This window comes from Monodelphis domestica, chromosome 3 (genome assembly GCF_027887165.1).
Source record: "Monodelphis domestica isolate mMonDom1 chromosome 3, mMonDom1.pri, whole genome shotgun sequence".
In the NCBI taxonomy this organism is placed as follows: domain Eukaryota; kingdom Metazoa; phylum Chordata; class Mammalia; order Didelphimorphia; family Didelphidae; genus Monodelphis; species Monodelphis domestica.
In genome coordinates this window covers 61,556,246-61,575,006 of record NC_077229.1, presented here as the reverse complement: position 1 = coordinate 61,575,006, position 18,761 = coordinate 61,556,246, and the positions used below count along the sequence as shown (strand labels likewise).

The 18,761-nt window shown below is 43.2% G+C and overlaps 1 protein-coding gene across 4 annotated transcripts in view; it reads left to right on the top strand.

The window, feature by feature from the left end:
* INSR (insulin receptor) overlaps positions 1 to 18,761 on the top strand; it is a 162,326-nt gene that overhangs the window by 94,795 nt on the left and 48,770 nt on the right. For all 4 annotated transcript variants that reach the window (XM_007489570.3, XM_007489569.3, XM_007489568.3 and 1 more), the window contains exons 3-6: positions 3,374 to 3,695; positions 10,806 to 10,951; positions 11,497 to 11,641; positions 15,355 to 15,569. In XM_007489570.3, the coding sequence (XP_007489632.1) occupies positions 3,374 to 3,695; positions 10,806 to 10,951; positions 11,497 to 11,641; positions 15,355 to 15,569 (828 nt within the window). The remainder of the gene's footprint in view (positions 1 to 3,373; positions 3,696 to 10,805; positions 10,952 to 11,496; positions 11,642 to 15,354; positions 15,570 to 18,761) is intronic.

The window sequence follows — 18,761 nt, the reverse complement described above, 5'->3', positions numbered from 1 at the left end:
TGTTGTGGTACAACTAGCTTGATTTGGAGATTCATTTCATCTTGTAGCCTTTGCCATTGCCACAAAGTCTTCCCCCATAACTTAAATGCACTCTCTCTTTTGCCTTCCCCTAGCAGAAGCCGTGGCTTCCTCCAAAGCATAGCTCAGGTTCCACCATCCTTTCCTGGTCTCTAACCCACTCCACCCCACTCTTGGGTGGGGATCATCCTGTGGAGATTACTTTATAATCCTCTGAAGGTACTTGACATTCATTTTTGTCCCTGGTGTTTTCTGTGAAACAATGTTTCCCTCTTTGAATTCAGAGACCTTCATTTTGTCTTTGTATCCCCAGCATCTAGCATGGTGCCTGGCACATGGTAGGCATTCAGTAAATTCTTGTCTGAATGAAAAGCTCACAGGTTGGATGGATTGGACTCTTCCTGCTGAGTCTGGTCTTTGCACTAGCAAAGGAACGGGGTGTGGATGGGGGGTAAGGGAGGAGGGAGAGAGAGACACAGAGACAGAGAATACTTCCCTGTTGGAAAAACAGCCCAACTCTTGCACAATAAGGGGTTTTCATAATGTTTTCACTGCATGTTCTGTAACATAGAGACAGTCATCAAAAGCAGCCCTGGTAGGTCTGAGGCCAATTTCACGCATCAATGGGCCTCTCCCCTGGTCAGGAGAGCAAATGTCTTGGGTACCAGTTGATGATTACCATTTTCTTTTGTGTCATCTCTCTCTCTCTCTCTCTCTCTCTCTCTCTCTCTCTCTCTCTCTCTCTCTCTCTCTCTCTCTCTCTCTCTCTCTCTCTCTCTCTCTCTCTCTCTCTCTCTCTCTCTCTCTCTCTCCCTCTCTCTCTCCCTCTCCCTCTCCCTCTCCCTCTCCCTCTCCCTCTCCCTCTATCTCCTCCTCCTCCTCTTTCTGTCTGTTTCTCAAAGGAATCCCTGACCGATTTTTACTATGGAACTTTTAAATGTGAGCATCTTGCCTGAACTACCAACTCTCGAATATTATGAACCTGCCAGAGTGCAGCAAATGAGAGCAGAAGAGGCACATGCCTAAAAAAAGACAGGAGACCCAAGTTCTAGTTCTCAGCTCTGCAATTAACATGCCATGTGACCTTGGCCACAAGTCCACACTAGGACAGTGCTTGGTACATAGCAGGTGCTTAATAAATGGTTGTTGTTGTTGACAGATCCCTTCCTTTCTCTGATCTTGATCTGAGAGGTGGCATGGTATAGTATCTAGATAGGTTCTTGGCCTAGGAGTCAGGAAATCTGAGTTCAAATTCTGCCCCAAAAGCTTACTAGCTATAACCCTGGAAAAGTCACTTGACCATTTCTAGCCCTCAGTTTCTTCATCTATAAAATGGGGATCATAATGGCATCTACCTCCCAGGGTTATTGTGAGAATCAAATGAAATGATATTTGTAAAGTGCTTTGCAAACCTTCAAGCAGTAGCTGTTACAGATGAAGTGCTGCTACTCTGCCCTTTTGGAGGAGTTCCTCCATTTGGATGAAACAAACAGGTATCAATGACCTATGCTTGCCTTGCATTTATCTGCTACTTTAAATTGGCAAAGCTCTTGACCCACATTAGTTTGAGCCTCACCATAATTCTGTCAGGTAAGTGATGGAGCTATTCAAATATACCCATTTTACAAATGATGAAGCTAAGGTTATCTAGCTATTGTCAGAGATGGGATTTGAATACAGGTCTTTCTGGATTTGAGTCTTCAGAATAATAATGATCCTTTCTGGAGAGCTTTAAGGACTAACAACTCTATACTCCTCTGAAAGGAGTAGTACCAGAATTATTCTCTCCAATTTAAGGGGAAACTGAGGTCCAAGTAGGTGAATGTAGTCAGAGCCAATATTTGAACCTGCTGATTTCTTGTCTCTTAAGCTGTTCACTCTATTTTTTGTATTGGCAAGATCCTGGGAGAGAGAGCCCTCTCTGAAGTTAAGAGTCCAGTGCAACCTGTCTCTCAGCCTGGCCCCAGAGTTCCAGTCTCTGGGTCTAATCCTAGAACCTGCTGCTGTTGCTATTTTCATTCTCTGCTGGCTCTGAGCAGCTTCTAGTTGGCTCCTTTTCCTGGTCCCAGTATAGTAAGGCTGGCTGCTTAGATTTGTTGGAGTTGAATCTTAAATGCAACAAGCCACCACCATCTCTACCCAAATCAGAGAGATGGCCTTCTGGCTACCCAGATCATAGGGCTGCAAGCTGGTAGGGACCTGAGAGAGCCTTGACCCAGATGACTCATTTTATGAGTGATGAAACTGAGGTCCCAAGAGGTTATGTAACTTGACCAAGATAACATAGGTACTAACAAAACTACTTAGAGGCAGTGGATAACATATGCAGGAGGACCCAAGTTCAAATTCAGTCTTAGATACCTAGTAGCTATATGACCTTGGGTGAATCATTTTACTTCTTTCTGCCTTGGTTCCCTCAAATGTAAAGTGGGCATCATAACAACACCTACCTCCTGAGGTTGTGGTGAGGATTAAATGAGATAACTTTGCACAGTGCCTGGCACCTAGTAGGTTAATAGAAATGCTAATTCCCTCCTTTCCCTCCCACAAAGAATTTGAATTTAGGTCCTCTGATTCTAGACCTATAATTCCACACATTTCCTCTGCCCCTTTTTCATGTTCATTAATGGTCACAGCTTGAAATGGCTCTTGGAGTTGCTATTGACCCCACCGTCTTGTTTTATAGATAGGAAAACTGAGGCAGGCAGTGGGAAAGGGGCTAGAACCCACTCCATTGTCCTTTCTATGACTGGTTTCCTCCAAGACTATCCCTGATGCTAATGGCTTATGATTTTTAATTGACTTGTTCTCTTGGATTCCAGTAAACTAAGTGGATGTTGATTAAGCTCCTACTATGTATTGGGCCTTGAAAAGGATGCTAGGAGAATACAAAGGCTGAAAAATAATGATTATCTTGCCCTCATGAAGCTTACAATGCACTTGGGTGTTGGGGAGGTGAAGTATAAGAAATGTACACAAATATATAAGTATAATACAAGGTAGAATGGGATGGGAAGAAAATAATTTTCAGCCGGAGGTGGGGAGTAGTGTTCTGTCTCCCTAGATGGAAAGGATCAGTTTGTTTTTCTGGCTTCTACATGTTTTCCATGCCTGATTTTTCTTGTTTAAAACTAAGTTTTTATTTGGCATTTTATTCATTGTTCTTTGGGACTGTCTGTTACTTTGGGTGGGTGTGGTGCCCAGACACACTTCTCTACCTTATGCTCAGGGAAAGGCGATAAATGTTACACGGATCCACTCCTTTCTACGATATGTTTGTGTACTCACAGGGTGCTCTCCGTGCATCTCCTAGCATGTCTCCTCACCAGGTGCTCTCTCTCTGTTTCTCTTCTAGTATGTCCGCCTTCGTGTAAGTGGCAGGGCTGTACGGCGAGTGGTCAGTGTTGCCACAGCGAATGTCTGGGGAATTGCATTGAGCCCAACAACCCTGAGAAATGTGTTGCCTGCCGAAATTTCTATCTGGATGGCAAGTGTGTGGAAACGTGCCCCCCAAACTATTACCACTTCCAGGACTGGAGATGTGTGAATTTCAGTGTCTGCCAGGAGCTGCACAACAAATGTAAAAACTCCCGACAGTCCTCCTGCTCCCAGTATGTCATCCACAACAACAAGTGTATCCCCGAGTGTCCCTCTGGCTATACCATGAACTCCACCAAGTAAGTACCAACAGTGTGGGTATGTGTGCATGCAGTACTTTGCGCTCTTGTTGTGTACATCTGTCTGTGCTACAATATTAATGGACTGAGGTGAAAAGAAAGGCAACATGGTGTAGAAAAAAGAAGGCTGACCAAGGGGCCAGGGAGAATCAGGGTCGTACCTTCTGCCATTTCCTATCTGTTTAATCTCAGGCCAGGCATTTCTGCTCGATGGGTCTCATTTCCCTCACTTGTAAAATGAGGGGGCTGGTCTAGAAGGCCTCCATGGTTCTGGTGACCCTAAGCCCATGATTTGTTCTCTGAATCCAAGCTCTCCTGTTTCCTAATTGTGACCTTGGACAAGTTCCTTCCACTCTCTGGGCCTTGGTTTCCTCATCTGTGAAATGGGAGATATAGGCTAAATGATTTCTAAAGTGCCTTCTAGATTTAAATCCTACTAGCATGCATGATTCCTAGAAAAGAGAACTATGATGGTTCAGGCAGGTGGGTGACATTCTCCTAAGTATACAACTAGTTAGGGATTATGCAAGTGTAGATCAGTGTATTGGGCTAGATGTTACATGGAATTTGGAGTCAGTAGGCTTGAGTTCTAGTCCTCAGTTGTGCTTTTTGTTGCTTTGCTAATTGTGGGCAAGTCCCTTCATACCTCATTTTCCACCCTCTATAACGAAGCAGGTTGAACTAGATGATCTCTAATGGTGCCTTCTCTCTTGCAGTCCTGTGAACCTAGATCTAGCCCTGGCCTCTAGGGACCTTCTCAGGGACCTTCAGGGAACAGCAGGGTGACCCATTTGTGTTTTCCTTTGTGTCTGCTGGAAGAGCATGCTGCCCATGGACAAAGGCATCTGTAGGCTGCATCACACGTCAGCAGGGCTCAGGGAAGGGAAATGGGGGCGCCTTCTTACACACTGGCTGCTCATGATATCATGACCCTTTTTCTCTGAAGGCATATCAAAGAAGAGGAGTGTCAGCCCCTCAAACAACAAAGGCATTGCTTTTGTAGGCAGCTGTGCCTGGGAATCGCCTATTTGCATGCCTGTCAGTCCTTGATGAGTGTGTCTCTGTTTCAGGGCTCATCTTGAAATATTGTACCCCTGAGAGAGAGGGGAGGCCATGACAACCGTCATTATTTGTGGCACAGACCTCTGCCACCTTCAGGGCCACACTGCCATCTCTGTGAGAAATGTTCTGGTTTCCTCACAGTGGGCTCCTGCCCCAGGGATGAGTCAGGTTCCCTAGCCATGTTCTTGAATTGTGTTTGTTTATTCCTTGATTAGCTGCTTCAGGAGATTGGAGCTGGCTTTTATTATAGCCCATTTCCTGGTTGGTTTTTATATTTTCTGTTGTGTTAAACCACCCAGAAGGCCCCAGGAGTGGGATGGGGGATAGCTCCTGATGTCATCAGAGCTTCCCCTTCTTGGCCGATGAGCTCCAAGTGCCTGACCTGTCTGGAGGACCCTGGTGGGAGCTTTATTTTTCCTTAATTTAATTTAATTTAAATAGTTTTTTGGTGTTGGGTATGGGCAAGGGAGAGGAGAAGGGAAGAAAGGATTTAGGTCACATTTCCCCTAATATAGGTTTACAGGCCACATCATGTGATGGTCTGAGAACAGTGTGTCTTGTTTTATTGCATTAAAAAAATATATTATCAGGTAACCTTGTTTTCCCAAAACATGTGCCTGCCAATCAACTTAGCTTAGCCTTTGGCAGCAGCTGCTTCCTGCCTTGTTCAGAGGTTGGGGTATGGCAGGCATTCTCTGCCTTCTCTCCTGTACTGTATACCTTCAGAATCAAGAGCAGGATTCTTTAGTTCCCCTTCAGGCAGGCTTTGGTCTCCTACCCACTAATTAGCTTTTAATAGAAGGAGCATCAGTTGCATTCTAACTCAGGCTTGAGGAGTGAATGAATCATCATTGTCCCTTACAGCAGTGTGGAGTGTGGATTGCAACCTCAAACCGCCACAGCTGAAGAGGGTTGGGGCTGTTGGGTGACTGCTGAAGGCTGGCAGATGAAGGGGCAAAAGTTTGTTAACTGGGAAACCCTCTGGGCTGCCTCGAGCTGCCGAGATGACGGTGACAGTGATATTCGTCTCCCACAGTTACGGGTCACAGAAGGGACTTCCGAATCCATCCAAGCCAACCCCATCCTTTTACCAGAGAGGAAACTGAAGTCCAAACTGAGGCTAAGTGAATGACCTGAGGCCAAACAGGGATTTGAACCCAGGTTCATTAGCTCTAATCCTATGACATCATATCCAAGTTAGCAAATTTTGATTCCGACATGTACCAGGCACTGGGCTTGACACCTAGGCTAGAAAAGAAAAGAATGAAAACAGCCTCAGACCTCCAAGAAATTACCTTCTAGGGGTAGGGGCTGGGCAGATGGGAGAAACTGTGGGCATAGATAAATGAGCAGAAAATACATAAATCTGTGTATGTGTATATAAGCATAGATACTTATATACACATATACCATATATGTATATATAAATGTATACATATGTAAAAGAGAGAGAGAGAGAGAGAGAGAGAGAGAGAGAGAGAGAGAGAGAGAGAATTGGGTAGCAGATAGAGATACAAATAACATTTATCAGGAGGCAGCTAGAAATGGCTCAGTGGGTGGATCAGGAAGACCTGAGTTCAAATTCAACTGTAGACACTTATCAGCTGTGTGATCCATAGCAAGTCATTTAAACCAGCCTTTGTGTGTTTCCTTTATCTGTAAAATGAGCTGAAGAAGGAAATGGCAAGCACTCCAGTATCTTTGCCAAGAAAACCCCAAATTGGGTCAGCCTCTATGTTTGTTTTGTTATCTTTAAAATGAGAGGATTAGATTTGAAGGTCTCAAAAATCCCTTCCTCCTCTAAATTTCGGATCCTATGATTATCATAGGCTGCTGGGAAGCACACTGGATCGTGTTTGTTGAATCTGCAGTCAGGACTACATGAGTTCAAGTTATGTATATGTGAGCAAGTTAGTCAACCACTGTCTGCCTCAGTTTCCTTATTTATTAAAATAGACATAATAGCACCTATCTCTTAGGCCTATTCTGAGGATCCTATGAGGAGAATTTATTATGAAGGGACTTTGCAAACCTTTAAGTACTATATAAATGCTCAGTGTTGCATCTTGGTGATAATTTATTTGGCCATAGCAACATATAAAGCAAAGAAAATATGCATAATGGCTCTGAGTCACATGTGGTCCCATTCCACTTCTTTAGGGATGGTAATAGAGGGGCAGAAGAAATACAGACAAGAGGACCAAATCTATATAGAGGAGTTCCATTGCTAACCGAGAGATAATTTTGACAGTATAGAGTGATAAGTTCCTACAATATTTGAATGAAAGGAGGAAGTCTTTTCCAAAGGCTAGAAACTCCTAGATCTTCTTATAATGAAGGAGAAAGAGAAGTCAGAATACTAATATTAATAACTGCTAAAGGGGGCAGCTGGGTAGCTCAGTGGAATGAGAACCAGGCCTAGAGATGGGAGGTCCTAGGTTCAAATCCGGCCTCAGCCACTTCCTAGCTGTGTGACCCTGGGCAAGTCACTTGACCCCCATTGCCTAGCCCTTACCACTCTTCTGCCTTGGAGCCAATACACAGTATTGACTCCAAGATGGAAGGTAAGGGTTTTTAAAAAATAAATAAATAAAAATAACTGCTAACCCATATGCCTACTTTCCCAGCTCTGCCAAATCTTTATCTGAAAGTGATATATGCAGACATCAAAAGCAACCTTGAAAGTTTGAGAAGGGAACAGGCAAAGGCTGCAAGTGGTCAAAACAATATTTAATAGCAGACCAGATCTTTATCCACACTTATTTGAAAGGCCTAGAGAATACAAGATTGCACTGAGGTCATTGTTGCTTAGCATTAAAAAAAATCTGATTCAATAGAGCTGTATAGATCCTACAATGTATCTCCCATCTATAATGGCAAAAATTATACAAAATTCTTTGGAATATGTAACAATATAGGTAACTTTGTTTAATGGATCCCTTGATGTTAGTCATGTTAGGAGATGTTTAAAACAGAGAGGATTGCTGCTATTTAGAGGATGTTCAGTACAGAATCCATAGATTCCCTGCAGTCTTGACTATCTATAAACTCCCTGTAGTATATATAGATTCCCTATAGTCTTGGAATATATATAGATTCTCAATAGTCTTAGACTATGTATAGAGTTCCTATTGTCTCTTTTAGTCCCTTGGGCAGGCTGTCCAAGCCCAGTACTACTGTGGTGTTTTGCCTACATCCACAATGGAAGGAAATGCCAAATTTCAGTTAGAGGTTGATGAAAATAAAGACCTAATTTTTTCCCATCTGAATTCACAGAAAATTTATTCAAGGACTGTGGTTTAAGAACTCTTGCTCAATATAGTGAGGTTCCCCAGATACTCTTGTTAGAGGCAAATAATACCCTGACATCCTAAAGCCTGGAAACATGTCAGAGTCTCCTAAATGAGATCCATAATCACACCTCAAGAGCTAGTGTAACTTTCCAATTCTCACTGTTAAGAACCTCAGTGAAAAAAACTAAGTGATGAAGCCATCTTATTCAGATTTTGATATATAGATTGGTGACCACCCTATAGCATGTGCATCTGTTAATCTATGTATCCAGATTAGGGACTATGAAGATACCAGAATTGAACAGGAGGGGGAAAGCAGAGTGATTGCCTTGGAAATATCATACCATACCTCCACCTGAAACATAGACTCACTTTTTCAATATTAATCATCCTCTAGTGATGCTATTTGTGACTGCGGGTTATAGAAGGCTAGTCTCCAAAGAATAAAAGATAAGAGCCACCCAAAAGTGGTAGAGGGTGAGGGGCTGACTAAGGATGTATAGGCAGCCAAGAATTACCAGGGAGAAGAGACATAAAGGATGTTATCAGAGACCAGGATAGTAAAAGATGTGGGTAGTTTCTGTAGCAATAGTGGTAGGAGAGGAGGATACAGTTGACTGGACAAACCATATGTACCACTTGTCTTCATATGGTGTCAGGAGATCTAGAAATAAAAGAACTCATGGGTAAGAGTTGCCTAGAATGAGATGTGAAGCGATATACCACTGACAAGTCTGAGAGTCTCTTCCAGGCTCTGACATCTTCTCTTTTAGTCCTGGCATCCTTTGTTTAAAATCTCTTGCATTTCTGCCATCTTCTATTCTATGGTTCTTCAAAATTCTGATATTCTGTGTTCTAAGAATCCTCTCTACTCCGACATTCTGTGTTTTAAGAGGCCTCCATATTCTAAGGTTTCTCCTAGCTTTGACAGTTTATGTGTATAGGGCTCAGCCAGCTCTTACATTCTGTGTATCAAGGGCCCTCTGAGCTCTGACAGTCTTTAATCCTGTTTGTGGCTCATTTTTCATGATGATATCTAACATTGTCTACTTCCTGATGACAACTAAGTAGGTCTCTTAATCTAATTAGTAACCTGCCACAAAATCCTGCAGTAGAATGATAGTGTCTGGGAAGGTTTCCCATCTGTGAGGTGTAAATTCCCACTTATCTCCCTCATGGGAGGTCTCCTTTTTTAATCTTTTCCCATATCACCACCTTCTACTTGTCTGGATTCACTTAGGCTTGAGGTTTGTCTCTCTTTAGCTCAGTTATCTATTCAGGAACCAGGAAGGAGAGGAGGTCCTTTAAGATTCTGTGGTGGTGCCTTCCAGCTGCCCCCTCATTCTAGATCCCTTGAAGTGAGCTGCTGAGGCTATGTAGCTTTTCCCATCCCATCTTACTTAAGGTTCTTGCCCTAATTTTACAGTAAAAACACTCATTTTCTGGCCTGTGTGTGTGTGTGTGTGTGTGTGTGTGTGTGTGTGTGTGTGCTGTGACAATATGTAGTTTCCTTAAAATCTATTATTATGTATTCTAGTTATCTGGGTTGCCATCTTAGCCCTATACTAGACTGTAAGCTGGATTGTGCCTTATCTAAATTCTCTGCCTCCTTAACATCAAGCACTGGGTTCTACATACAAAGGGCATTTAGTAAATGCTTACTGTATTGTTTTGTATTGTATTGGGGCACCTTAGGTCTTCTTTTTCCTTAAGTCTGAGAAGAGTGGAATGAGTTGATTTGGATGGTAGTTGGATCCCGAGGACTTGGAGGTCTATAGTTGGGGACTCTGACTATTTGTTGACTTTGAGGTAAAAAGGATTTCTGTTCTGCTCTGGGTAGGACTAGATCAGTGATGGCAAACCTATGGAACAAGTGTCAGATATGGCATACATTCTCTGTGGGCATATGCCTGCCCTTCCCCTGCCCAAGTTCATTACTAGAAAGGCAGAGGAACTTGGGTGGAGCTGCTCCTTTCCCCCTCTCCACTATGCTTGATGACATTTTTTTCACATCACCCAACCCTCTGCTCAGCAGCCCAATGGGAGCACACAGGGGGTAAGGTGTGGGGTTCACAGGTGGCAGAGCTGGAAGGGAGGGGAACATTCCCTTCCCCTTCCCCTCTCTGAGGACATTCTTCACTTCACCTACTCCTCCACCCAGCAGTCCAGTGGGAGTGCTTTCTCCCTCCCCTGTGTGGGTAAGAGGGCAGGGAAGGACACTCAGTGTTCGGCAGGGGCACAGCACTTGGTCTGGTGGGTGGGGTGGAGGCAGGGCCTGGCACTCTGTCTTGAAAAGATTTGCCATCACTGGACTAGATGGTTTCTAAGGCTCCCTTCAACTCAATTTTCCAAGTTTAACATACCCATGTATGTTATCATTAGTATTAATAATGACAGACTAAGAGTATTAAGAGTAGAAGGGACCTTTGACATCATTCATGCCACCCCCTCAGTTTACAGATGAAGAAATAGACCTAAGAATTGGAATAACTTGTCCTAGATCACATAGATTGTGAGAGGCAGGATTTGAACCCACAAATTTCCATTGTATCCCATTGCTTTCTTACTGGCTGTGTTGCGTTGGGGAAGTTTTTTTTTTCACATTGCTAAAGCTCAGGCAATCTCCCAACAGAGTAGACTCCAGCCTTTCTGTGATGGATTCCTGACCCATTTAATTCCATTGACAGCCAGGTAGTCTTCATTCCCTCAGTGACTTGTTGTGTATTATAGACTTGTTCTCTGTCTTGTCTCTCAGCCTGCATTGTTCTCCGTGCTCCGGTCCCTGTCCGAAAGTTTGCGACATTGTGGCTGACCAGACCATCGACTCTGTGCATGCTGCCCAGGCACTTCGAGGGTGCACCGTCATCAATGGGAGCCTAATCATAAACATCCGTGGTGGCAGTGAGTGTCTGGGGAATGGCAAGGGAAATCCTGTCCAAGCAAACACTGATTAGGGGCCAGCTTTATGTGGTGCTAAGTGGGGAGGTTGGACTTTGAGAGCCTGGGAAGTCGCTCCTGCTCCAGGGCGAGATGGGTCTTGGCTCATTTTTCTTTAGCACTGGACAGTTGAGAAACTGCTTTCTGTGAGACTAGCTGCATATATCTTCTTACCTTAACAGCACAGCTATTACCCCCATCTTACCCATGGAAAATAACACCAAATGAGCACTCAACAGTCATTGGTCCTATCTCCTCAGATTCCAAATCCCAGGCTCTCCCTGCATCCCATGATACATCCTCCTTGTGACCTGGTAGCTGATCTTCTAGTGATTCTGGCTGCCTCCTGGCTACGTTCCAGCCAAGATGTTTAATATCACAGATAATGAGGAAATTATAGCCAAGTAGAAATCATTTGTGTCCTATAAGTGAGCCTTTATTTAGAGAGGAAGATCTTTCTCAATGGGTTGGACTTACCAAAGATTTTTTCCCCTTTCCTCCTTCTCCAGATAACATAGCAGCAGAACTAGAAGCCAATCTTGGTTTAATTGAGGAGATCACGGGGTACCTTAAGATTCGTCGTTCCTATGCCTTAGTGTCCCTCTCCTTCTTCCGGAAGCTGCACCTCATTCGAGGAGAGACCCTGGAAATTGGGTAAGCCCTATCTTCTTGGAGTTCTGAGCTGTGGCCCTTTTTTGTTGTTTCATTCATTCATTCATTCATTTCTTTATTTCTTTATAAGTCTTTTTCCATGGATGTATGATTCATGTTCTCTCCCTCCCCTTTACACTCTCCCCTCCTAGAGCTGATAAGCAATTCCACTGGATTATACATTATTATTGTCATCACTCAATACCTATTTTCGTATTATTCATTTTTGTAATAATCTTTTAAAAACCAAAACCCACATCCTGTGATTATATCCATATAAATACATGATAAATCACATGATTTTTCTGTGTTTCCGCTCCCACAGTTCTTCCTCTGGATGGGATAATATTCTTTCTCATTAGTCCCTCAGAATTGTCCTGGATCATTGCATTGCTGCTAGTAGAGAAGTCCATCACATCTGATGGTCCCATCATGTTTCACTTTCTGTGTACAATGTTCTCCTGTGAACTGTGAACTTTTGAATGGAGCGTTGGCTTTATATAGGTGGGGATGCTTAGGGGTAAGGGGGTAGGAATGCCCCAGAAGGTTTTTAACTGGGGGTTCTCTCGAAAGCTGCACTTACTAGTGGGGGAATGAACTTGAGGTGGTTTTCATTGGTATTTTGATCATGTGTGTAAAGAGAGATTCAGGTCTCCAAGGCACATATGCACATCCGTAAACACCATTTCAATTCAGTTAGGTTTAATTCAGTTCAAGATGCATTTACATACCAAGAGCTAAGGATAAAAGGGAGGGGGAGATAAACAGTCCATTCTCCTTATTAGGGAAAACAACACACAAAGTGATACAACAAGATAAAATGAATGGAACATCACTAAAATGGGGGGACCAAGGAAAGCCTCAGGTAGGAATCAATTCATGAGCTAAACCTGGAAAAGAGTGACCCTCTGTGTCCCTGCCAAAGATCCCTTGTCCCTTTTGTATAAAATATCAGACTTTATATAATAGAAATATATTTATAATTAATATATTATATAATAACATTAATGTATATTAAATAAATATATATATAAATAATATAAAATATAAAGTTTAGCTATGCCAGGTCCTATGTATATGCATTCAGATATATCCACACCTACCTCTAGTGCATGTGCAGTAAACACGTATGTTGTTCTCCAGGAGTAAAACTTCCATCTGTTAAGGATAGGTCACAGGCAGTTTGTAAGGAAATAGTTATTAAACACTTACTGTGTGCCAAGCACAGTGCTAACCACTGGGGCTACAAGGAAAGGCACAAACATGGTCCCTACTCTCAAGATAGTCCTCAAGGGTTTCTGTAGCTAGAGTGCTGGACTTGGAGTCAGGAAGACTTGAGTTCAAATCCTACCTCTTTCTAGCTATGTGATGCTGGACAAGTCAGTGAATTTCTGTCTGCTCCAGCTTGCTACTCTTGCTACTAAAATGACAATAATAACAGAACTTACCCCACAGTGATGTTTTGAGAAAATGACCTATGTAAAATGCTTCATAACCCTTAAAATGCTATAAAATGCTAGTTATTATTATTATTGTTATTATTATCATCCTCTAGGGGATGTCCTTACTCTCTGAACTTAGTGGGGCTGGACCTCCGATAACAAGACATCCAATCTATTATAACCTAAACTGAAAACCTTTCCAAAATGGTGTGAGTGAAGGTTTGACACCATGAAGAGATGGTTACAATGGTAACCTATAAGACTGGGCATTCTCTCTTAGTGCATAGCCTCTGATAACCCAGAGTTACTTCTAGGCTATATGGGTAGGTAGCTATGGAGAAATGGATGGAGAGCTGGCTGGGAAGACTTGAGTTCAAGTTCTACTCCTCACATATACTGTGGGATCCTGGGCAAGTACCTTCACCTCTCAAGAGTGCTTCCCTGTAGGTAGCTAGGTTACAGCACTGGGGCTAGAGTTAAGAAGACCTAAGTTCAAATTTGGTCTCAGATACTCACTAGCTATGTGACCTTGGGTGAATCACTTCACCTATGCCTCAGTTTCCTCATCCATAAAATGGGAATAATAATAGTACCTACATTCCTGGGTAGTTGTGAAGATCAAATGAGCTAATAATTGTCAAATACAGAGCAAAGTGCCTGGCACATAGTAGGTACTTATTCCCTTTCTTTCCCCCTTCAGGCAACTCTTTAAGACTGTAAGTTGCCCAGAAGTTTTATTCTGCCTTGTTAGAGGGAATTTCCTCATTGGCAGAACCCCATAGCAGAGGTGATGATGATGATGGTGGTGTGGTGGTGATGGTGGTAATTAATAATTCAAAATACATTAAGCTTTGCAAAACACTTTCTGTTGTTATATCATTTGATCATCACAACCTGGGAAGTAGGTGCTATTATTTTCCCCATTTTATACTTGAAGAAACTGAGGCAAAGGAGGTTAAAAGACTTGTTCAGGGTCACACAGCTAAGTATTTTTTTAAACCCTCTAGTTTCAGTTCTAAGGCAGAAGAACAGTAAAGGCTAGGCAATTGAGTTAAATGACTTGCTTAGGGTCACACAGCTGAGAAGTATCTGAGGACAGATTGGAATCTGTGACCTCCAATCTCTACACCTGGCTCCCTTTCCCCTGAGCCAGTTAGCTGCCCCCACAGCTAAGTATTGAGGCAGGATTCAAACTCAGGTCTTCCTGACTCTAAGCCCACCCCCATCTACTGTGCCACCTAGCTGCAGAATGATATCTTTAGTTTGAACTGAAATCACACAGATATACACCCATGCACCCATCTTCACATAAAATATGCATTAAGGTTCTCCTTTGATGACTGTGCCATAAGAATACCTCTCCCAGATCTGACCAAGCTTGAAAGGCTTTGTGCATAGGACTGATGACAGTCCATGTGTTTGTCATTTGAGATATGTCTTAGTTAAACTTATTGGGGCTCATCACTGGGGCTGACTAAGCCTCAGAGACTCTCAAGCAAGTTGTCAAGCGGCCATGATCCTCAGTGGGGAAAGAGCAACCCCACAGTTTGGACAAAGGTCCTTGAAATGCACATCAATTTTCACATTAAGCATTAATGAATAATATATTGTTTTAGATGGTATCATATTGCCTGCCTTCTCTGTGGGTGAGGGATAGGACTGGAGAGAATTTAGAAGTCAACTTTTTAAAAAAGTGTTAAGAATAAATAAGTAACATTAAGAGAAATGTATACATCAAGGGTGTTCTGGTCCTGAGCTTAGAGTTCCCAGTTAAAAGGGCAGCTAGGAGGCTCAGTGGGTAGAGACCCAGGAGGTCCTGGTTTCAAATCTGGCCTCAGACACTTCCTAGCTGTGTGACCCTGGATAAGCCACTTTCCTTTACTGCTCTTTGGTGTTGGAACCAATGCCTAGTATTGATTCTAAGACAGATGGTAAGAGTTTTAAAAAAAGAAACCCAATGCTCTCAGTTAATTGGCAAGCCTTTGTTAAGTGCCTCCTCTGTGCCAGACACTATGCTAGGCATCAAAGATACAAATATGAGGCATAAGGGAGCTTATATTTTATCATAGTCAGGCCTGAGCTTTAGGGGAACCTGCTTTGTTGGTGGTGCAGAGGATGGAGCAGAGAGGGATGAGACTTAAGTCAGGGAGATGTATTAGGAGCCTCTTGCAGTCATCTAGGCAGGATATGAGATGGCCTGGCCTGAGGGGTTCACACTTCTCAAGTGAGCTGGTCCAAGTTACCCCCTTCTTTTCCCTGTGTTTCCCTCCATAGGAACTACTCCTTCTATGCCCTGGACAATCAGAACCTGAGGCAGCTGTGGGACTGGAGCAAACACAACCTTACCATCACCAAGGGGAAGCTCTTCTTCCACTATAACCCCAAACTCTGCCTGTCTGAAATCCACAAAATGGAAGAAGTTTCTGGCACAAAGGGCCGGCAAGAGAGGAATGATATTGCATTGAAGACCAATGGTGACCAAGCTTCTTGTACGTAAGACTTGATTTGGGATGGCCTAGAGGTGGGATGGGGTGGAAGGCAGGACCTATCTACTTAGGAACTGTCCAGAGATGACTAGTGGAATGGTAAATACTGTACCAGGTTCAGGATTGGGAGAGATCTGCAATCAAATCTCACCTCTGAGATTTACTAGCTGTGTAATCTTGTGAAACTCTTTTCCCTTCCTGGATCTTTGGTTTGCTCATTTATTGAATGGTGAGAATACCTGCCCTTCTTCCACCATGAAGGTGCTGCTTGGTCTTGATGAGATGCTGTAGTAAATCTTTGGGGGCTATGTAAATATCAATTGTTAATTACAAGGAATAAAGGGACAACATGGGGCTTGTGCAGTGAGGGTGGGTGCTCAGCAGACTGCTGGTTTCACCCTTCTCAAAGTAGCAGGTTGTTTTCCATTAGTCCTCTTTCATTTCCACAAGTGAGCCATGCAGGCAGCAACCATCAAGCCAGATGAGGGGGCGTTGAGTGAGGAGCTATTGTCTTGGCTTCTTTAGACATTCTCAGGCAAGTAGACAGAGAGCCAGGCCTGGACATAGGAGCTTCTGAATTCAAATCACTTCTAAGACAGGCGGTAAGAGTTTAAAAAAAAAAAGACATTCTTTGCACAGTAAAGTAGGTTATTTAGTCAACAAACATTTATTGAAATCTTTGTAGTTGTAGCTTAATAATTTCCAGTCCTGTTTGACTCTTTGTAACCCCATTTAATGTTTCTTGGCCGAGAGACTGGAATGGTTTGCCATCTCTTTCTCCAGCTCATTTGACAGATGAGGAAACTGAGGTAAGCAAAGTATCTGAGGCTGGATTTGAATTCAGAGATGAGTCTTCCTGATTCCATGCCTGGTACTCTGTCCACTATGGTGCCACCTAGATTAAGATCTTCATATGCCCCAAGTACTAGCCCAAGGGCTGATGTGGCAAAGAAAGGCAAAACTGCCATCCCTGCCCTCAAGAAGCTTCTACTCCAATAGGGAAGACAATAAGAAAATGACTCTAATAGTTTAATTTCTACGTGGAAGAGTAGGTAGAAGAAGCTAGGCTGTGGGAGCTTAGGGGGCAGGCAAGGATAGGAAAGGCCTCCTGTATAAAGGGAGATTTGAGTTAAGTCTTGAAAGAGGTGAGGGAAGCCAGGAGAGGGAGGGGAGGAGCATGGGAGACAGACAATAAAAAGACACAGAATCAGGAGATGGAGTATTATGTCTGAATCATTTTCCTTTTCTTGAGGCTCAGTTTTCTTATCTATTAAATGGGAATAATAATACTTATACTGACTCCCTCATGGGAAAGGGAAATAAATATTTCCATAGTGCTGGGCATTGTGCTAAGCACTTTACAAGTATCACCTCCTTTGATCTTCACAACAACCCTGCAAAGTAGATGCTGTTGCTTCTCTGTAGCTGGATTTCAACTCAAAGATTTCTAATACCAAGCCCAGAGCTCTCTCTTTCCACAGAACTGCCTGATCTTTTGCCTGCTCTGCAACTTGTTACTGAATTGTTTAGAGTGTTGAGAAGTAAAGGGATTCCCCAGTCCCACAGCTGTTATATGTTAGAGACAGCATTTACCCCCAAGAGCTTCCTGACTCATTCTCTGTTCACCAAACCGTATTGTCTCTCAGATAGAAAATATATACCAACCAGGGAAGAATAGGAAGAACAGAACACAGACAAGGGAGTGTGGGAATCCTGGAAGCCTTCCTGTACAAGGTGGGAGCACCTGGGCCAGAGTGAGGAATGCCAAGAGGCAGACTGGAGCAGGGGGAAGATTCCAGGCACAAGGCATGGAGGAGGGGCAAAGGATCTAGTTTGGGGTACAGAAAGAGAGCCTGTTTGGCTGAAACAGAGAGTGCATCAGGAAAACCACGTGAAACAAATTTCTGCAAGCCAGGCTGTCATAAGATTGTGAGGGTCTTAAATGCCAAGAGATGTGAAATTATTGCTGACCAAGCTTGACCCCAAAGACAGGATGGGAGCAGATGCCTTCCACTGTTTCTATAGAGATGGACAACCATGGGTGTGAAGCGCTGTACATTATTTCAGGGTTGTTTTTTTTTTTTTTGATAATTTGGTTAGTTTTGCTAACGTTTTTCCTTGGTCTTTTTTTCCTTCTTTATTATAAGGGCTAGACTTCTGAGAGGGGATGGGAGATGAATACAGTGGGAAATGTAGGTGACAGAAAGACAAGATCTTAATAAAGTAAAAATGTCAAATATGTTATCTGTGAGGCAATAGGGAATGACTGAAGCTTCTTTTTTTAACACTTACCTTCTGTTTTAGAATCAATACTGTGTATTGGTTCCAAGGCAGAAGAGCAATAAGGGTTTGGCAATGGGAATTAAGTGACTAACCTAGAATCACACAGCTAGGAAGTATCTGAGGTAAGATTTGAATCTAAGACCATCCTGTCCCTAAGCCTGACTCTCAATCTACTGAGCCACCCAGCTGCCCCACAAGTGAAGCTTCTTGAGCCAAGGATTGACTCAGCAGCTGAGAGCCTGGTCCTTCACTCGGTGGTGGGCAGAAACTTAGCCTGCTGCTACTCTGGGCTCCTTTCTCTCACTGCCTCAGCTCCTAGGGAAATCTCTGTCTCATGAGTGAATGATGCAACCCTAGGCAGAATTTCCTCTTCAAGTGGGCCCACTTGCTTGGTCTTTGAAGATGCCACAAGCCAGTGCCTCCTACCTCTTAGGAGGAAGTTTTGTTGTTGGGAGTACTCAGACTCTTTGGCTGTTTAACAATCTGGAATGTTAAGTAAATAAAAGTGGGAGTTCTTTGGTTGGGGATTGGAGCATAATGAGCCTCAGAATAGTCCTATCCATTGTCTTGCATGAGGCCTTCCTTGTAAAGATGGTCCCTTGTGAAGTGGGAGATGGGGAGCGTATGAGAAGAGTGGGTAATGAAATGAAAGGGAGTTGGGATAGATGAGGGCATAGATGGGCAAGTGAGAGAGGGGCAAGGCCATTGGAGGAGCATGAGCAGTTGTGGAAGGGGGTTTTCTGGGAAAAGGAATGTGCCCATTTCCAGTTATCACTAGCATTTACATAGCCCTTGATGGCTTGCAAAGTCCTTTTGTAAATATTAATCTCATCTGGTCCTCTCGATTATCCAGAGAAGGTTGCCATTTTGTCATTGTTTAGTTGTTTCAGATAGGTTCAACCCTTTGTGACC